The sequence below is a fragment of the Podarcis liolepis genome (genome assembly GCF_965112155.1).
Source record: "Podarcis liolepis genome assembly, chromosome: 5".
Taxonomy (NCBI): Eukaryota; Metazoa; Chordata; class Lepidosauria; order Squamata; family Lacertidae; genus Podarcis; species Podarcis liolepis.
This window is the reverse complement of record NC_139556.1, coordinates 64,548,600-64,564,194: the sequence shown is the minus strand read 5'-3', so window position 1 is coordinate 64,564,194 and position 15,595 is coordinate 64,548,600. Positions and strand designations below refer to the sequence as shown.

General features: G+C 42.6%; 1 protein-coding gene across 3 annotated transcripts; it reads right to left on the bottom strand.

The window, feature by feature from the left end:
• Positions 1-1,189: 1,189 nt before the first annotated feature.
• NME9 (NME/NM23 family member 9) lies at positions 1,190-13,757 on the bottom strand. 3 transcript variants are annotated; one of them, XM_083506651.1, is made up of 9 exons: positions 13,373-13,432; positions 12,947-12,983; positions 11,938-12,135; positions 9,406-9,463; positions 7,625-7,728; positions 6,467-6,538; positions 4,627-4,743; positions 2,814-2,906; positions 1,190-2,282 (listed from the first exon to the last, which is right to left on the bottom strand). In XM_083506651.1, exons 4-9 carry the CDS (start codon positions 9,461-9,463, stop codon positions 2,190-2,192), a joined length of 537 nt encoding a protein of 178 aa, XP_083362777.1. In that variant the 5' UTR covers positions 11,938-12,135; positions 12,947-12,983; positions 13,373-13,432; the 3' UTR covers positions 1,190-2,189. The 3 variants fall into 3 exon arrangements, with proteins under 3 accessions (XP_083362777.1, XP_083362778.1, XP_083362776.1); XM_083506652.1 differs by lacking the exon at positions 12,947-12,983 and having other exon boundaries at positions 13,373-13,422; XM_083506650.1 differs by lacking the exon at positions 11,938-12,135 and having other exon boundaries at positions 2,187-2,282; positions 2,801-2,906; positions 13,373-13,757.
• Positions 13,758-15,595: the final 1,838 nt, after the last annotated feature.

Genomic DNA, 15,595 nt, shown 5'->3' with positions numbered 1-15,595 from the left:
TCCATTCCTTCCTGCCTCTAAGTCAGGCCCGATCTAGGAATGTGCTTCCATCCACTCCCCCTTCTTCTCAACACCTTTTATGGTAGGCATGTACAAGACACCAATTAAGATACTGAGATACACCTTAGTATGTTACATTCTAAGGAGTGTGCATGGTATCAGCTAAGGTAAGGGTACTAAAAAAAAAAGATAAAGGACCCCTGACAGTTAAGTCCAGTCGTGAACAACTCTGAGGTTGCAGCACTCATCTTGCTTTACTGACTGAGGGAGCTGACGTTTGTCCGCAGACAGTTTTTCCAGGTCATGTGGCCAGCATGACTTAAGTCGCTTCTGGCGAAATCAGAGCAGCACATGGAAACAGCGTTTACCTTCCCGCCGGAGCAGTACCTATTTATCTACTTGCACTTTGATGTGCTTTCGAACTGCTAGGTTGGCAGGAGCTGGGACTGAGCAATGGGAGCTCACCCCATCGCAGGGATTTGAACCGCCGACCTTCCGATCAGCAAGCCCTAGGCTCAGTGGTTTAGACCACAGTGCTACCTGCACTAACTAGGGGTCAATTAACTGGAATTAAATCCCATTGAACTCACTGATTCTTATTTGGTAGTAGGATTATGCAATGTCAGTTATGATGGCGCATCCTGCTTAGACTGCTGTTCTTTCCCATTTGGAGACCTCTATGGTAAGAGTAAAAGTAAAGGACCCCTAGATGGTTAAATCCAGTCAAAGGTGACTATGGAGTGTGGTGCTCATCTCACTTCAGGCCGAGGGAGCCGGTGTTTGTCTGCAGACAGCTTTCCAAGTCATGTGGCCTGCATGACTAAACCACTTCTGGGGCAACAGGACACCATGACAAGTGCCAGAGTGCACGGAAACCTTCTCACCACAGTGGTACCTATTTTTCTACTCGCACTGGTATGCTTTCGAACTGCTAGGTTGGCAGAAGCTGGGACAGAGCAACAAGAGCTCACCCCTCTGTGCAGATTCGAACAGCAGACCTTCCAATCGGCAAGCCCAGGAGGCTCAGTGGTTTAGACCACAGTGTCACCTGCTCCCTGCCTAGTGGTGGACCTCCTTTGCACAAAGGAATCCTCATGGTTTCTTTGCCATGAAGCATCTCATGACTTTCTGTTAAGGCCAGATAGCAGAGCTCTAAATTGTGGATGTGGAAAAGAAAAACAAATCTGTAATTACTTGAATTTCTTTATTAAAACAGTAATCAGGTGCAAGTATTCTCAAAGAGAAAAGCAATGCCAGAAAATGCATGAGTCACTGATAATAATAACCACAAGAAGCAAACGTGCGTTAGGTGGTTTGCCTGTCTCAGAAAAAGTCACCCTTCCAATCCGGCAAGTCTTGCATGAGCCACCATATCAGAATTCAACACAGCCACTGTAAATTCACATGTTGATAAATCTTTGAGTCCCTACTAAGCTTAGAAAATTGATTCCAGTGACAAAACCAACGCTGTACAAGATCAATCATAACATTTCTGTTGTGAAAGTTTACAGTTTCTTCAGCAAGTTTACAGTTTAGCTCATTCACATATATCCAAAGGGTTTGCAAAACTGTTATATCAGCTCTGTTCTGTATGGAAAGCCTTTGATCCAGGGTGTCAGTCAGAGTCAGGGCTGACCCAAGACATTTTGCTGCCTCTGGCACAGGACAAGATGATGTTCCCATGTACAAAAGCTGACTAGACCGACAATTGTACATGACAACAGGATAGTCTTCCCCAGTGCACCTGAGGACACCACACTAGGTACATGACAAACCTGTGTGGCACGCATCATCATCATGATGGAAGATAAATCTATCAGTGGCTACAGATTATGATGTTTGCATATTGCCTGTAGGATCAGAGACATCATAGCTCAGAGTGCCCATTCTAGGGGAACAACTGCAGCAGAAAGCTATTGTGCTCTTACCCAGCTTTTGAGCTTTCCATAGACACATATGGGGAACAGGATGCAGGGTTAAATAAGCCTTTGATCTGATATTGAATGAGATAAGCCCAGCAAAGCTCTCCTACTGTCCATATATGCTGTCTTGAATAGTATTGACCTGATAGTCCTGATAGATTTGTAACAAGGCTTTCCTAAACATCTGTAATTCTTTTCATAGACTACTCCAACCTGAAACACCTTGCTGCTGCTTATGGCAATATGTAGCCATTTAATTTTTTACACTTATATTAGAGAAAACTTGTCTGTAACATTACTCATCAGCTCCAAATGATAGTGAGAAAGCCAGTTCCAGAAAGCATCAATTGGTGAATTAATCTAGGAAGAAAGCATGAGAGGAAATTAGCATAAGAAGAAAGCAGACCCTGGAAGAACATCAAAGGAGGGATATCTGCTTGATATTTACACTGTGAAATTGCTTCGGCCTTTTGGATCAGTATAAAACCGTAAAATTAAACACTCTTTCAATTTTTCTGGGTTTTTTTTTAAAACCATCAAAGCCTAGTACTGTGATAGCCCAAAATATATCATAAGAATGGTTTTCTCAAGCATACTGGGAGGAGAGAAAGTGACATTTCCTAAGCAATGGAGCCTAGTCCCTTAGACTTTGCTGCAACTCAGCATTCACAGCTCTGCCAAGAAATTTGACAACACAAGCCTCACTTATCTACATAAACCCAGAAGATGCTGCTTCTGGGATGAGTAATATCAGTGACAAAATCTAAAGTAGAACAGTGGCAAAAATAAAATCTGAGAATGCTTACCTTCTTGTGCAAGGATAATTTTTTAACTATATAAATGGTATTACCTATATGCCACTGAGTACAGCCAAATACCTGCTGCTGCTGCTGCTGCTTCCTCCTCCTCCTCTTCTTCCCCATCTTCTGCTTCCTCTCCCTCAATGGCAGTACTCGCTTCTGTAGGAATCGCTTCATCCTGGATCTAGTATCAAAGCATACGAGGGTGTTGGTTGCAGACTATTTTAGAAAAACTACATTTTAATGAAGACTAGTGTTATGTAATAGGCAATGGTTATTTTTAGTAATAGGGTTTTTTTTGTTTCATTGGTGGTGTGCTTTGTCCATTTTTCCAAAATGAGATCTATTAGTATTTTACATTTTTACCTCTGGAGCTGGTTTTTATTAACAAATGGTTACAATCTGATGGATAATGAATGTGTTGTTGAATTCATGAATACTCAGGAGCTGAGGGAAGAAGCTGCACGTGCTCTCACTGTTAGTAGAGGATGCTCAGAGGAAGAGATGCATAACATTCTCCACAGGTGCCAGAGATTCCTGCAGCCTCTGAAACCCATAACGTGTATGCATACAGAGCCATCTGTGCCATAACCCAGATGATCAGCAGTGACTTGGACACATACAGTGGTTACAGACGCTTCAGGTTACAGACTCTGCTAACCCAGAAATAGTACCTCGGGTTAAGAACTTTGCTTCAGGATGAGAACAGAAATCACGCGGCAGCAGTAGGAGGCCCCATTAGCTAAAGTGGTGCTTCAAGTTAAGAACAGTTTCAGGTTAAGAATGGACCTCCAGAACGAATTAAGTTCCTAACCCAAGGTACCACTGTACTTAGAGGGGAAGGGGTGCCTGTGGAACACCTTTCCATCAGATGTCAAGACCATAAGAAATGGAACTCTGAACTCAATATCCTTGAGCCAGGACTGTCAGGGACTACAGCCCCAGTGCTGGACCCCACCAGGGAATCAAAACCTTCTCCCTTCCCCTGCTCAACACCAAAAGGCAAAATACTTGACAAAAGAGGATCAAATGCCAGGCTCTGGCCATAGGGTTACTCCTTTCAGAATCTCCATTTTCCAGCAAGTGGAAACTGGGTATCTATTTGAAGGACATGAGTACTCTCGCTTTTTTATTCAGTTATCCTTCAAGTAGACACACACTAAAGGTAAAGGTACCCCTGCCCGTACGGGCCAGTCGTGTCCGACTCTAGGGTTGTGCGCCCATCTCACTTAAGAGGCCGGGGGCCAGCGCTGTCCGGAGACACTTCCGGGTCACGTGGCCAGCGTGACGAAGCTGCTCTGGCAAGCCGGCACCAGCGCAGCACACGGAAACGCCGTTTACCTTCCCACTATAAAGCGGTACCTATGTATCTACTTGCACTTAGGGGTGCTTTCGAACTGCTAGGTGGGCAGGAGCTGGGACCGAAAGACGGGAGCTCACCCCGCCACGGGGATTCGAACCGCCGACCATATGATCGGCAAGTCCTAGGCACTGAGGTTTTACCCACAGCGCCACCCGTGTCCCAAGTAGACACACACTAGGCAACATTAAAACTGAGATAATAATGGAAGCAGAGTTACGTCCCAGTCTACACAGAATTTGGAAACAAGGACCTAGGAACATCAGCTGATAACAACAGTTGATAGACCAGCTAAGAGGCAGCAAACATTAGGAGAAACCTCTTAACAGTACAAACAGTTCAACAATAGTCACCCCTGAGGAGTGGTGGTCTCTCCCTTGTTAGAGGGGTTCAAGCAGACAGCCACTTGCAGAGGAGGCATTGCTCTGGATTTCTTGCATTAAGCAAGGCTTTAAACTAGATGGCCCACAACCCCCCTGCCCACAACTCTAAGCAAAGACGCAGCTTAAAAGAAATTTGAACAAAATCGAAGAGGTTAGATTACCACCACTCTATCTGCTCCATGATCCAAGACCTTCTTTTCTGCCTCTAGCTGCTCCTGAATTGTTTTCTGTAGCAATGGTGCATTTGCTCCTCTTACAACTGCTACCAACTCTCCCCCCTGACAGAAAATAGAAAATAATTGCCAATATAGTTTACAAACGTAATTTGCGTCAACACAAGCATTAATATTACCAATGGCGGAGTCTGGGTCTTCTTATCTTGCCAACAAATGCTATGCTGCTATAAAGACAGCAAAAAATATTTTCGATTTTAAGCATGGACTGATTTCAAATCTCTCCTGTTGCTAGTTGAAGACCCAGAATCACAGAACAAGAGGAAGGAGAGGATTGAAGCATGGGATGCCTCACAGGTAGGGTTGCAAGGCTGAACCATTTCATTAGTTTGATCAATAAACAGAACCTTGTTTTAACTGGCTAGAAAGTGGTCCCAAGTAATGAGGCAGATTAGAAAGAATAATTATTTTTAATATAAACACTTGTAAAAACTGAAGAAGTCAAGCACTATCTTAAAAGAGGTATTCCCCTTATCTCTGCAATGTCAAAAAAACAACAAGGAGATGCTTCTTCCTTCAGAAACAATGTTTTTAGGCACATGCAAATGTATGCAAATTTAATTCCTTAACTGGTTGGCAAACTCCTAAGATTGATTTTGGCTGCAATCCTAAACCCACTTACCTAGAAGTAAGCCTCATTGAAATCAGTGGGACTTACTTCTGAGTAGACATGTATATTATTGCACCATAAAATAATTTACCCAGTGATAATTTATTGCCCCCCAATCCATTAAAGTCAAGTTATTTGACTTCCACACTACTTGGGGCAAATGTTTTAGCTGACTCATCCTATTAATTTGTAGTACGACCCGTTCCACAGGAAGCAAGCATATCATTCCCTTCCACTTCCGGTGCTTAGGTTGTGAGTGGCATTGTTTACATAACCAAAGGAACAACACTCCCACACAGGAAGCAGACTCGTTAAACTGTCTGAAGAAGTACAAGAACTATTTGGGGGGGAACCCTGCAGAGTGGGCCAATTGTGATAATTGGCCATGGAATGCTGTCCAACTGCAGAGTCCAACACTGGGATGAAGAAGAGAAATGGAGTAGTTGTAATCTTGAAAGGGGAACACGCCACACCACAAATTGTTTTGCAGGTCCTATGTGTTCCCTCAACTTCCCAGGAGCTACATACTCTGAGCAATGTTCTTCTGACAGAGTTTCCTGTGCATAGCAGCCACCTAGCAGAGAAGTACCACAAGGCCAACCAGTCTCGGGCTCGTCCATACTTCTGCATTGTAGGCAAGGATCAGAGCAGTTTTGCTTTGCCCCACTCTTTAGCAATGAATCAGAAGGAATGGCAAACTGCAGAAAACCTGGTTGCTATTTGCACCAACAAATGGAGGAGTGGATAATTGCTAAGTGTGCTAATCTCTCTTGAAGGCTTTCCCCCCTTTACCCTAAGATGCCTAATTTATTCAGACACTACTAATTACATTCTTAATATTTATAGCATCCTAATCTCTGTCTTGTTTAATCTTATGGTTTACATTTATATAAGCTATGTAAGTTACAACTACTGTGGAAAGTATTTTAGGTTACCGTATGCATAGAGAATGAGGGGAAATACAAACTAGGGTAATATCTGAAATATAAAAATACGATTCCCAGCAACAACATGTATCTCCAGCTGCCAGCAATTTCAAATTCATTGATACGAGCAAAAACACATGTTTAATACATAATACACACCAGAGCATAGTGGAGCAAGTTTAAAGTCAAACAGGTTTAAAAGACATCTCTGGTTTCAAATGTACCAACTTACAGCATAAAATAGAAACGTAGGTTCACATTTTCCACGATATTTCTCTAGGGCATCAACTGAATCTACTTCAGCCTAAATAAAAAGTAAACAAGCAGACAACTTACTAAGAGCATTTATGTTGTGAACCGCCCTGAGATCTGTGTAAGAAGGGCAGTATTGTATACAAATTTAATAAGTAAAATAATAGTAGTAGTAGTAATAATAATAATAATAATAATAATAATAATAAAGCAAATGTTCACAACTACAGAAGGACCCTTTGGGTAGACCAGAAAAACACCTAGAGCGGAATTGCTCTAGAACCTGGTGCTTCCCAGTTATTGCTGGACTGCAACACACATCATCCCTGACCATTTGTCACACTGACAGGAATGATGGGAACTGGAGTCCAACAATATCTGGAGGGCCCTCGGTTCCCTATACCTGATTGGATAAACACCTGTTCAGATGCACATTTAGCTCTGCCCCCATAGCCCTGTGATTTCTCTGGCCTCTGCAAACAGCTACAGCAGAGAGCCTTGTATATCTGTTTGGGAAGGCTCCCCAAGCCAAATGAGAACCTCGGAAGATCAGGGCTTGAGCAGAGTGGCAGGGTTAAAGTTGGATCCCCATATCTCTGCTCTACCCATGGTCCCTCTTCAAGCAATAATTAATGCCTGAAGACTTGTGTTATGACAATGGGTTTCAGAGATCTCTAACCACAATGTTTCCTTATTAGCCAGAACAGGGGAGAGGAGCTCACAGGAAGGGGAGGCTGTGTTTTGTGAGGGAGAGTGTGGAGTATCTCTGTCCACTGCCAGCTTTGCTCCCACCCATTGTAGTCTTGCTCTGCCGACTGCTGGACCTGCTACGCCTGGAAGATTAGGCATAAGGAAATGCAGCCCCAGGACTGAAAAACTGTTCCCTACCTTAGTGTATAGAACTGCAGCTTTATTTAGCCCACTGAAGCAAGATGAATTGCCTGTTTTATCTGCTTGCCTCATAGGCATTTATCTTTGCCAACTATTCTTAATGGATCCATCCATATGATTTTCCCACCATCCCTGAGCACTGGCTATGCTAATGGGGGTTGATGGGAGTTGGAGTCCTAACACTGACAATGTCAGGAATGCACCACAGTAGCTACACCTACTATATAAATTTGAAGCCGTCTCTTACCACAGCAAAATGAAGGAGGTCATCACCAAATTCATTCCTGATTTTCCTGAAGAGGTTTACTACTGCTTTACATGGTCCACACCAGCCCTGATAAACATCTACCACTACAAAGAGATTAAGCTAACTTAGCAAATCATGGCATTTCAGAACCTACAAAGTTTAGTTCAGCACATGCAAATGAAATTAGTTAACTATCACTACCTGTGTATCCCTGATCACTGGCCATGCTAGCTGGGGGTGATGGGAGTTGTAGTCCAAAACATTTGGAAGAAACAGGTTTGGGTGAAAGGTGGCACATCAACAACAGGAACACTCATTCTTTTTCTAACCTGCCCTATAAACACTGTCAGTATTTATATCTATCTCTCAATATAAAAATAAATGTAAGGCTGTCATCATGCAGCCCTTATTGTAATGACTTATTACACGTAATGCCTTATTACAATCCTGGATTTGCATGGAGTCAGAGTTGGGGAGGGGAGCAAGAAAGAAGGAGGGTTGCACAACAACAGAGGCTGTGACATGGGATCTAGAAGGACACTGAAAACAAAAAGTAGTATTCAGAAGGGAAGTGTTTGGGGTTTTTTAAGTGTGAGAAGGGAGAAATCACAGAGATGAATACTACACAGAAGTTAACATCAAAAAGCTAACACAACAGAACCTTACCAAACTCCCTTCTTGCTGTACTGAAAACCTGTTTTAAACTACCACTTTTTTCTCGGTGTTACCCCCCATTTGCTCTACTCAAACCTCTGCCATTTTTTAAAGTCACAATCTTCCTCCCACTGTCACCCTCTGCTTGCTCTACTCAAACACCTGTTGTTTAAAATAACTTTTCCTTTCATAGTTCTTCACTTCTTGCTGCATACAAACTTTTCCCTCTTACTTTATTCAGCTGCTTTGTGTTTGAGAAGGTTCAGAGGCCTTTCATAGTACTTTCACATAATGTATCTAAATCCTAGTATTATATGTCATTTTCTGTGTAGTGATTTAAAACAGAACCGTCCATCAATTGAACTGAACCTTCTCAAATGAAGTCAAGCTAACTGACAGGTTTGCTCTTAGATTCTGCTCATCTTAAAGATATGGTAACATATAGCATCACAGGCTGTGCATGGAAAGGGGGCTGCAGATTAGGAGGAAGGAGGAGGCTTAAAAATGAGGATGGTCTGTTTGCAAGGGACCGTGCAAATGGGAGAAAAGGGATAATAATGAGATATGTGGACAAAGGGGAGACGGCAAAATAAGAGAGGAGGAAACATGGAAGTGGGTGTTGTTGGCGGGAAAAGAGGAGGAGGGAAAGAAAAAGTGGTGAAGGTGAAAATGGGGGCTGTGAAAAAAGGAAGGAGCAATGGGAATAGGGTTGCAGATGAAAGCAGGGGCAAGAAAGAACCTGAAGAACAGGAGGGGATGGTGGCTTCGGTGTGGAAGGTGAAAAGGATGCTTAGTACTTGCAATGTATGGGAGGAAGAAGATACAAGAGGTTACCATGGGAGCGTTGTGTGCAAGGGGGTTGCACAAGAGAATGGAGGCGTGCGCGTGAGTGGTAAGCTGAAAAGAAGGATGTAAAGTGGGACTGTAGAATAGAACAGAAGAAGCTTCAGAAAATGGGTTTGGGAAGGTGCAAAACAAGTTTAGTAGCTGCAAGAGGTGAAAAGAGAAGTTCTAGGGGATTAATGGGAGAATGGCAGAGGGTTGGTGATCAGAGGCCACAGTATACTAGTACTAGTATTTATGAAGAGCAACAGAGAGCCATGCCATGTTTACAGCTAAGGTCTTACCAATCAAACCTTTGGAGCCCAGCATTTCTTCCCAAAGTTCCTGATTATTAACAACCATCTGTGTGTAAATGAAATATAACTGAGAAAGCTTTCAATAAAGCAGAATAGCTTTTAAGAGCTACCTGAAAGGAGATTTGGTAAATTAGCAACGGGGCAACTAAGATTTTTGTGTCAGAAAGTCAAAGTCACAAGTCAGTTTCATGAAAATACTTTCTTTAGGTAAAATGTATATAGAGAGGAAAATAAAAGACAGCACGATGCTCAAACATGGCACATAAGATGGTGCAATTTGTTTGTGCATTTGTTTTCTGTTGCTGCAGAAAGGAGGACTCAAATAAACACATTAAAATTACAAGTCAAATGATTTTGGCTAAATATTAGGAAAAACATCCAATAGCACAGAAAAACTTTAGGAAGTGGTGACCTCTCAATTATAGGTTTCTAAGCAGAAGCTAGATGACTACTTATCAAGGATGCTGTAACACGGGATTTCCTGTTTCACCTGTGGGTTGATTAGTGTAAGGAACTGGCAGGACAATGGGGAGGAGGAAGAGAATCCTGATGAGGGGTGTGGCTAGGACTGGGACACACAGGCAAGCAGGGGATGGCGAAGGAGAGGTCATAGCTGTCAACTCTTCCCTTTTCTTGCGAGGAATCCTATTCGGAATGAGGGAATTTCCCTTTTAAAAAGGGAAGCGTTGACAGCTATGGGAGAGGTTGGTGTAGGAAGTACTCACAGGGTGACAGAGGATGGCGAGGGGATGGGGGGTCAGTGCACAGGAACCAGAACAGCTGGACCCAGAGCCAGAGGGGCCCCTTTCTCCAGGAGCATGGCAGGCTCTGAAGCATAGGGAGAGGTGAGTGGAGCACTCTGGAAGGCTGAGGCAGGCAAGGAGCCACAGCTCAGCTCCCTGGCTGGCTATGTGGGGCTCACTACCTCTGGGAGGATGTGTCTGTTTCCTCAGCTAGAATAGCCTTGGAACAGCTGAGGGTCACATGACTGAAGCCCAGATGCTGCAGTCAGCATGCAAGTATAAAAGGGGCAGCGGAGCTAGGAGGCTGTGTCTGCTCATGTTGTTGGCCCTCAGCTTGGACGCTTCAGGATCTCTGAAGGATGATGGTGCCTTCGGTTTGGACTTTGGACATGTGGACTGACGACTTTACATACTGACTTGGCGCCAGATAGGCCAGGAGTTCAGGGCAGTTAGATGACTTCTGAAGTCTTTCCCAACTCTAAGAATCTAATTTTAAGATAGCATTATGCTACCAGCACACGGCCCAATGTGGATATTAATATTTTGGTAAATGGAAGTCTGCTTGTAAGACATGAATGATGCAGATCTATTTAAACTCTCATTTTGACTCAAGAAAATCACCATTTTATAGTTCAATTTGGGGAAAATAAATACAGTGAATGGGTAAAAGTACAATGATTCACAAAATGTTTAGGGGTATACATACCCCTGCATACGCCCAGAAAAAGCACTGTTTAAACCCATTTAACTTTTATCTGAAAAGAAACATGCATAGAATCTCATTGCGTGATTGCAGGCATCCCAGGAAATAATTCTCAAGCAACTCATTTCAGAGTAAATATGTTCTTGCTTCTGTTGTATAGCCCAGCATATCAGACCTCAAAACATTTAATTAACAGATGGCTGCACTTTGTTTATGGCAAAGCACTTTGAGGTCAGCCTATAAGTAGCTGACTTAGAGCCACATGGGAGCCGTTCCAGTGAAATCAATATGTCTACTCTAATGTAAGTAGTTAACAGGATTGAAATAATAATCAATTTCTTCTTCTGGCCACTTGATGGCAGGATTTATAGAGATTATATTCCATACGGAGCAATTTATAATAAAGGAATTGCAAACACATTCCCATCTTTTCTTATATGGTTCTTTAACCATGTTTTATGAATGAAAGATAGGATATGTATTAATATTCATATATTCATGTTCTTACGTCCAAAGTGCCACTGAGATCATACATGCTTGTCTCCAGACACCAGATGACTAAACTACACCAGTATGTTTCAGTTATAGGGTAGTGTCTAACTGCGCTCAAGATGCAAACTCATTCCTTTTCTGGCAACCAGCTGCATACTACCAGTATAATTTGTCTTCAAATGGAAGTTTGCAAATTATCTAAGATACTTTCTCACACAGCCTAGAGGAGAAGGAAGGACACTGATGCCAATGGGACTACTTGTAAATAAATATGCATCATAACAACTTTATGATAAAAGATTCATGAAACATAGAATATTACGGTAATCCATGCATTTCCAACAAAGTATTTGTTGTGCAGGCTGGACGGATCACATCACTCAGGCAGCCCCTCAGGGCCAACATTAGAGGTTGACATTATTGGGCACATACTGATGCTTACATTCTTGCAGGGCTGCCCATTGCTGGCACTCAGAGCTTCCTGCTCATGCTGCGTCTCCTTTCTGCCTACCCATCCTCCTGTTCTCTCTGAGCATGCAAGCAGTTGACAACAGAGGTCACGGTGCAGCAACTTCCACTTACTTTGAGATCTCCTTCTGGATATTTTGTAGACTGGGCCCAGAGGAAGCAGGCAAACGAATGGGCAATAGCAAGGAGGAGGGAGGCCCATTCCAACAGGTGCCTCTCCTAATTGCATCTCACAAACCCTAGAACTGGTATCACATCCCTTCCAAATGTAAGCAAGCACATTCCCTTGGCCAGCCTGATTCTCATTAAAACCTAGGATAAAAAGGAAAACACACATGCATGTATATTTGGACCAATACTGTGTTTTGATACCCATGCTAGTTTTTGTTGTTGTTGTTGACTTTGGAGACATCTAAATCAACATAGCCAATCTGAAAGGACAATTCATCCTTTTTACCCTAGGTCTTAATGAAGATAAAGTTAACAGTGTATCTGAAGGAGTGTGCATGCACACAAAAGCTTATACCCAGAACAAACTTAGTGGGTCTCTAAAGTGCTACTGGACAATTTTTTTAATTTTTTAATTTATTTCAACTGTGTCAGACCAACACTGCTGCCTGCCTGAATCTAAAGTTAACAGAGAAGCTGTGCTTACAAATGAAGGGCTAAACCTGGTTTAGTGTCTTTCTTAGAATATTTGATTTGTATTTTAAGTTGTATTTGAAGATTTAAAAATTGAGTCTGCTTCAATTATCATACAGCTCACTCTTCAGTCTTTGGTTCTTATTTTACCTCATTCTGATTAATATAACACCCTGTGTCAGTGACTAGTCCCTGGAAAAGTGCACTGTAGGGATTCGTTTAAATCGGCTCTTACATTTCCTTTCTGATTCATCAAATTATGAAAGCAATTGCATTACTGCTTCTTGTTGCCCTGGGAGACTGGTAAATCCATTTAGAACTACTGCTTTCTATTTTAAATCTATGCCATTGTAGGAAGGTTTCACTGGCAGAATACAATACAGCATTGCGCCCGAACCACCCTCTCTTCCAAACAAGCCGGAAATACCAAACTCTAACAGAATGAAATGCCACATTTGAAACATTAAGCTCACTTACTGACCTGCAAAGCTAATTCTTTCTTCCTGCTGGTCATAGTGCTGCCAAAACAAAAACGCCAAAACATAAGGTCACTATGTAACACTACTGCCCAGCCTGGAGAATCATCATCAAGGCACTTTGCTAATTAAATATAATTTAGGGCTATGAAGCACCAACTATGGCTTTTGCGGCACGTTTACTTGGAAGTAAGTCTGTGTCCAGTGGGATTTACTCCCTAGTAAAAGTGTTTAGCATTGCAGCCTTAGTCACTTCCCAGCACTGCCCTAGTAACTTGTGGTGTCATTTCTAATCATTAGGACCGCCACATTTGCAGCATTATGATTACTCAGAGATGAGTCTCACTTGAAAACTCTCGTTTCCTGGTCTTGAAACTCCGAAGGGACTCTATTGCCCCAAGAACTGCAAGGGCTTGATAGGCAGACGGTACCTGATTACAGGAATTCGGCAATGGCTCCTACGCACCACCGCAGCAGCAGCAGCGTCCCCCGTTTCCATAGCAACACGACCAACCAATGGGAGATAGCCCTGTCCGGTGGCACAGCCACCGCCAGCTCCCTGACAGATTTTGCTCCTGGCCCTTCCTGCGCAGGCAGATGGGTTAGTCCTCCTCCTTGCAGAAACTGCCAAGCCCGTCAGGGAGCTTCTACGGGAGGATGAACTGAGGAAGAATTGATCTGACAGTTGAGCTGCGCCCCTAGGGAAGTGAGGCTTGGCAAATAAAACACCGGCTTTTACATTAAATGCCTACTTTCCAAGACGGCAGTGCTAATAAGGGAACATGGATAAACGTTTCCAACTTTTCCCTGATAAATATTTCCAACTTCTCGCAAGTCATATTTTGATTACTTAAAAATATATTGCATATTTCTGTGTACACACCTAAGTGTACATGTGACAGATGTGATGTGAGAGAAGTTCTTTCTTTAAGCCTCTTCAAGTCACATCTTTATTCATTTATTTCATTTATTAATCACTTCTCATAAGGCAACTGCAAATCAGTTTAGAATATAACGACATAAAAACAGTTAAAGCAATTGCATTATTGCATATACTGTACAGTGGTACCTCGGGTTAAGGACTTAATTCATTCCAGAGGTCCGTTCTTGACCTGAAACTGTTCTTAACCTGAAGCACCACTTTAGCTAATGGGGTTTCTGTTCTCAACCTGAAGCAAAGTTCTTAACCCGAGGTGCTATTATTTCTGGGTTAGCGGAGTCTGTAACCTAAAGTGTCTGTAACCTGAAGCGTCTTTAACCTGAGGTACCACTATGTGTGTGTGTGTGTGTGTGTGTGTGTGTGTACACACACACACACACACACAGAGAGAGAGAGAGAGAGAGAGAGAGAGAGAGAGAGAGAGAGAGAGACGAGATGCATGTATAAATACAAAAACTGGTTTAAAACAACAGCACATTCTAACGTTATTCAATACTGTTGTGCTTGTTTGACTCTGGAAACTAATTAAAATGTCAGAAGCTTTGAAAAATAAGGAGGGGAGAATTGGGAGGGGTCCTCTGACCTATCAATATTTTCCTATCAATGCACTTAAGGCTGCAATCCTATATTCACTTACCTGGAGTGAAATCAATATGACTTACCTCTGAGGTGACGTGTGTGTGTGTGTGTGTGTGTTTGCACTGTAAATGGGTCATGTAGGGGATAAGAATTCAGAAACTTTCAATATTCTATGCACATTTCTACTTTAAAGAAATAGGCGGTGAGGTCCAACCAATAGAAATGAGGGAAGGAAAACTCAGCAATGGATTTCATATCAAATTGTTGACAAGAGGAAATCACACACCCCTATTCTGTGTTCTGAGTTATTTCCACTAGTTCAAGGGTAGCCAGTGTGGTGCTCTCCAGATGTTGGACTACAACTCCACCTCTGCTAGCATGACCAATGATCAAATATGATGAAAGTGGTACTCCTACAACATCAGGAAGGCCTCACATTTATATAAGTATAGCACATAGGTAACTGTTATGTACTGAGTTGAATAGGATCCAAAATGCAGCAGTCTGATTGGTCCTAGAACAATAGGATCCAGAATGCAGCAGTCTGATTGGTCCTAGAACAATAGGATCCAGAATGCAGCAGTCTGATTGGTCCACAGGAGCCACCCAATCCAGCTCCAGGTGGAAGTGAATCCGCAACCTCATTGGCCTACAGGAGAATCCCAGAATTAGCCAATCACGTGGGGCCCATTGTGTAAATAATGTATATAAAGCAGGCATTCTGGGGGAACTTCCATTCCTCCTCACCACTATGAGATGAATAAAGAGCATGAAATCCACTCTCAACTCTGAGTATATTTCAGTAACCATTGTCAGTAGCTGAGCAGCTGTCAATAGCTGACTCTTCAAGTCAGATTTTATAGGCTGTTTTACTGACATCAAAAGATGTGAAGACAATACTGTTTGTGCCAGCTTGCTTGACTCATATTCTTATTGGCTGGTTCTAGAAAGGCTGGACAATCTCAGAACCTAGATGTTTATGATAATTAACTCCTCACTGAGGGATAGTATAGTTCCATCTGATCTGAAGGATAACATCCACCCAAGAGTTAAGGAATTTGAATGTGAAATTGCCTTATTCAACTAACCCATTGTGCTAGTGGAAGGCAGTACAATGATTCCCACTAGTTCAACA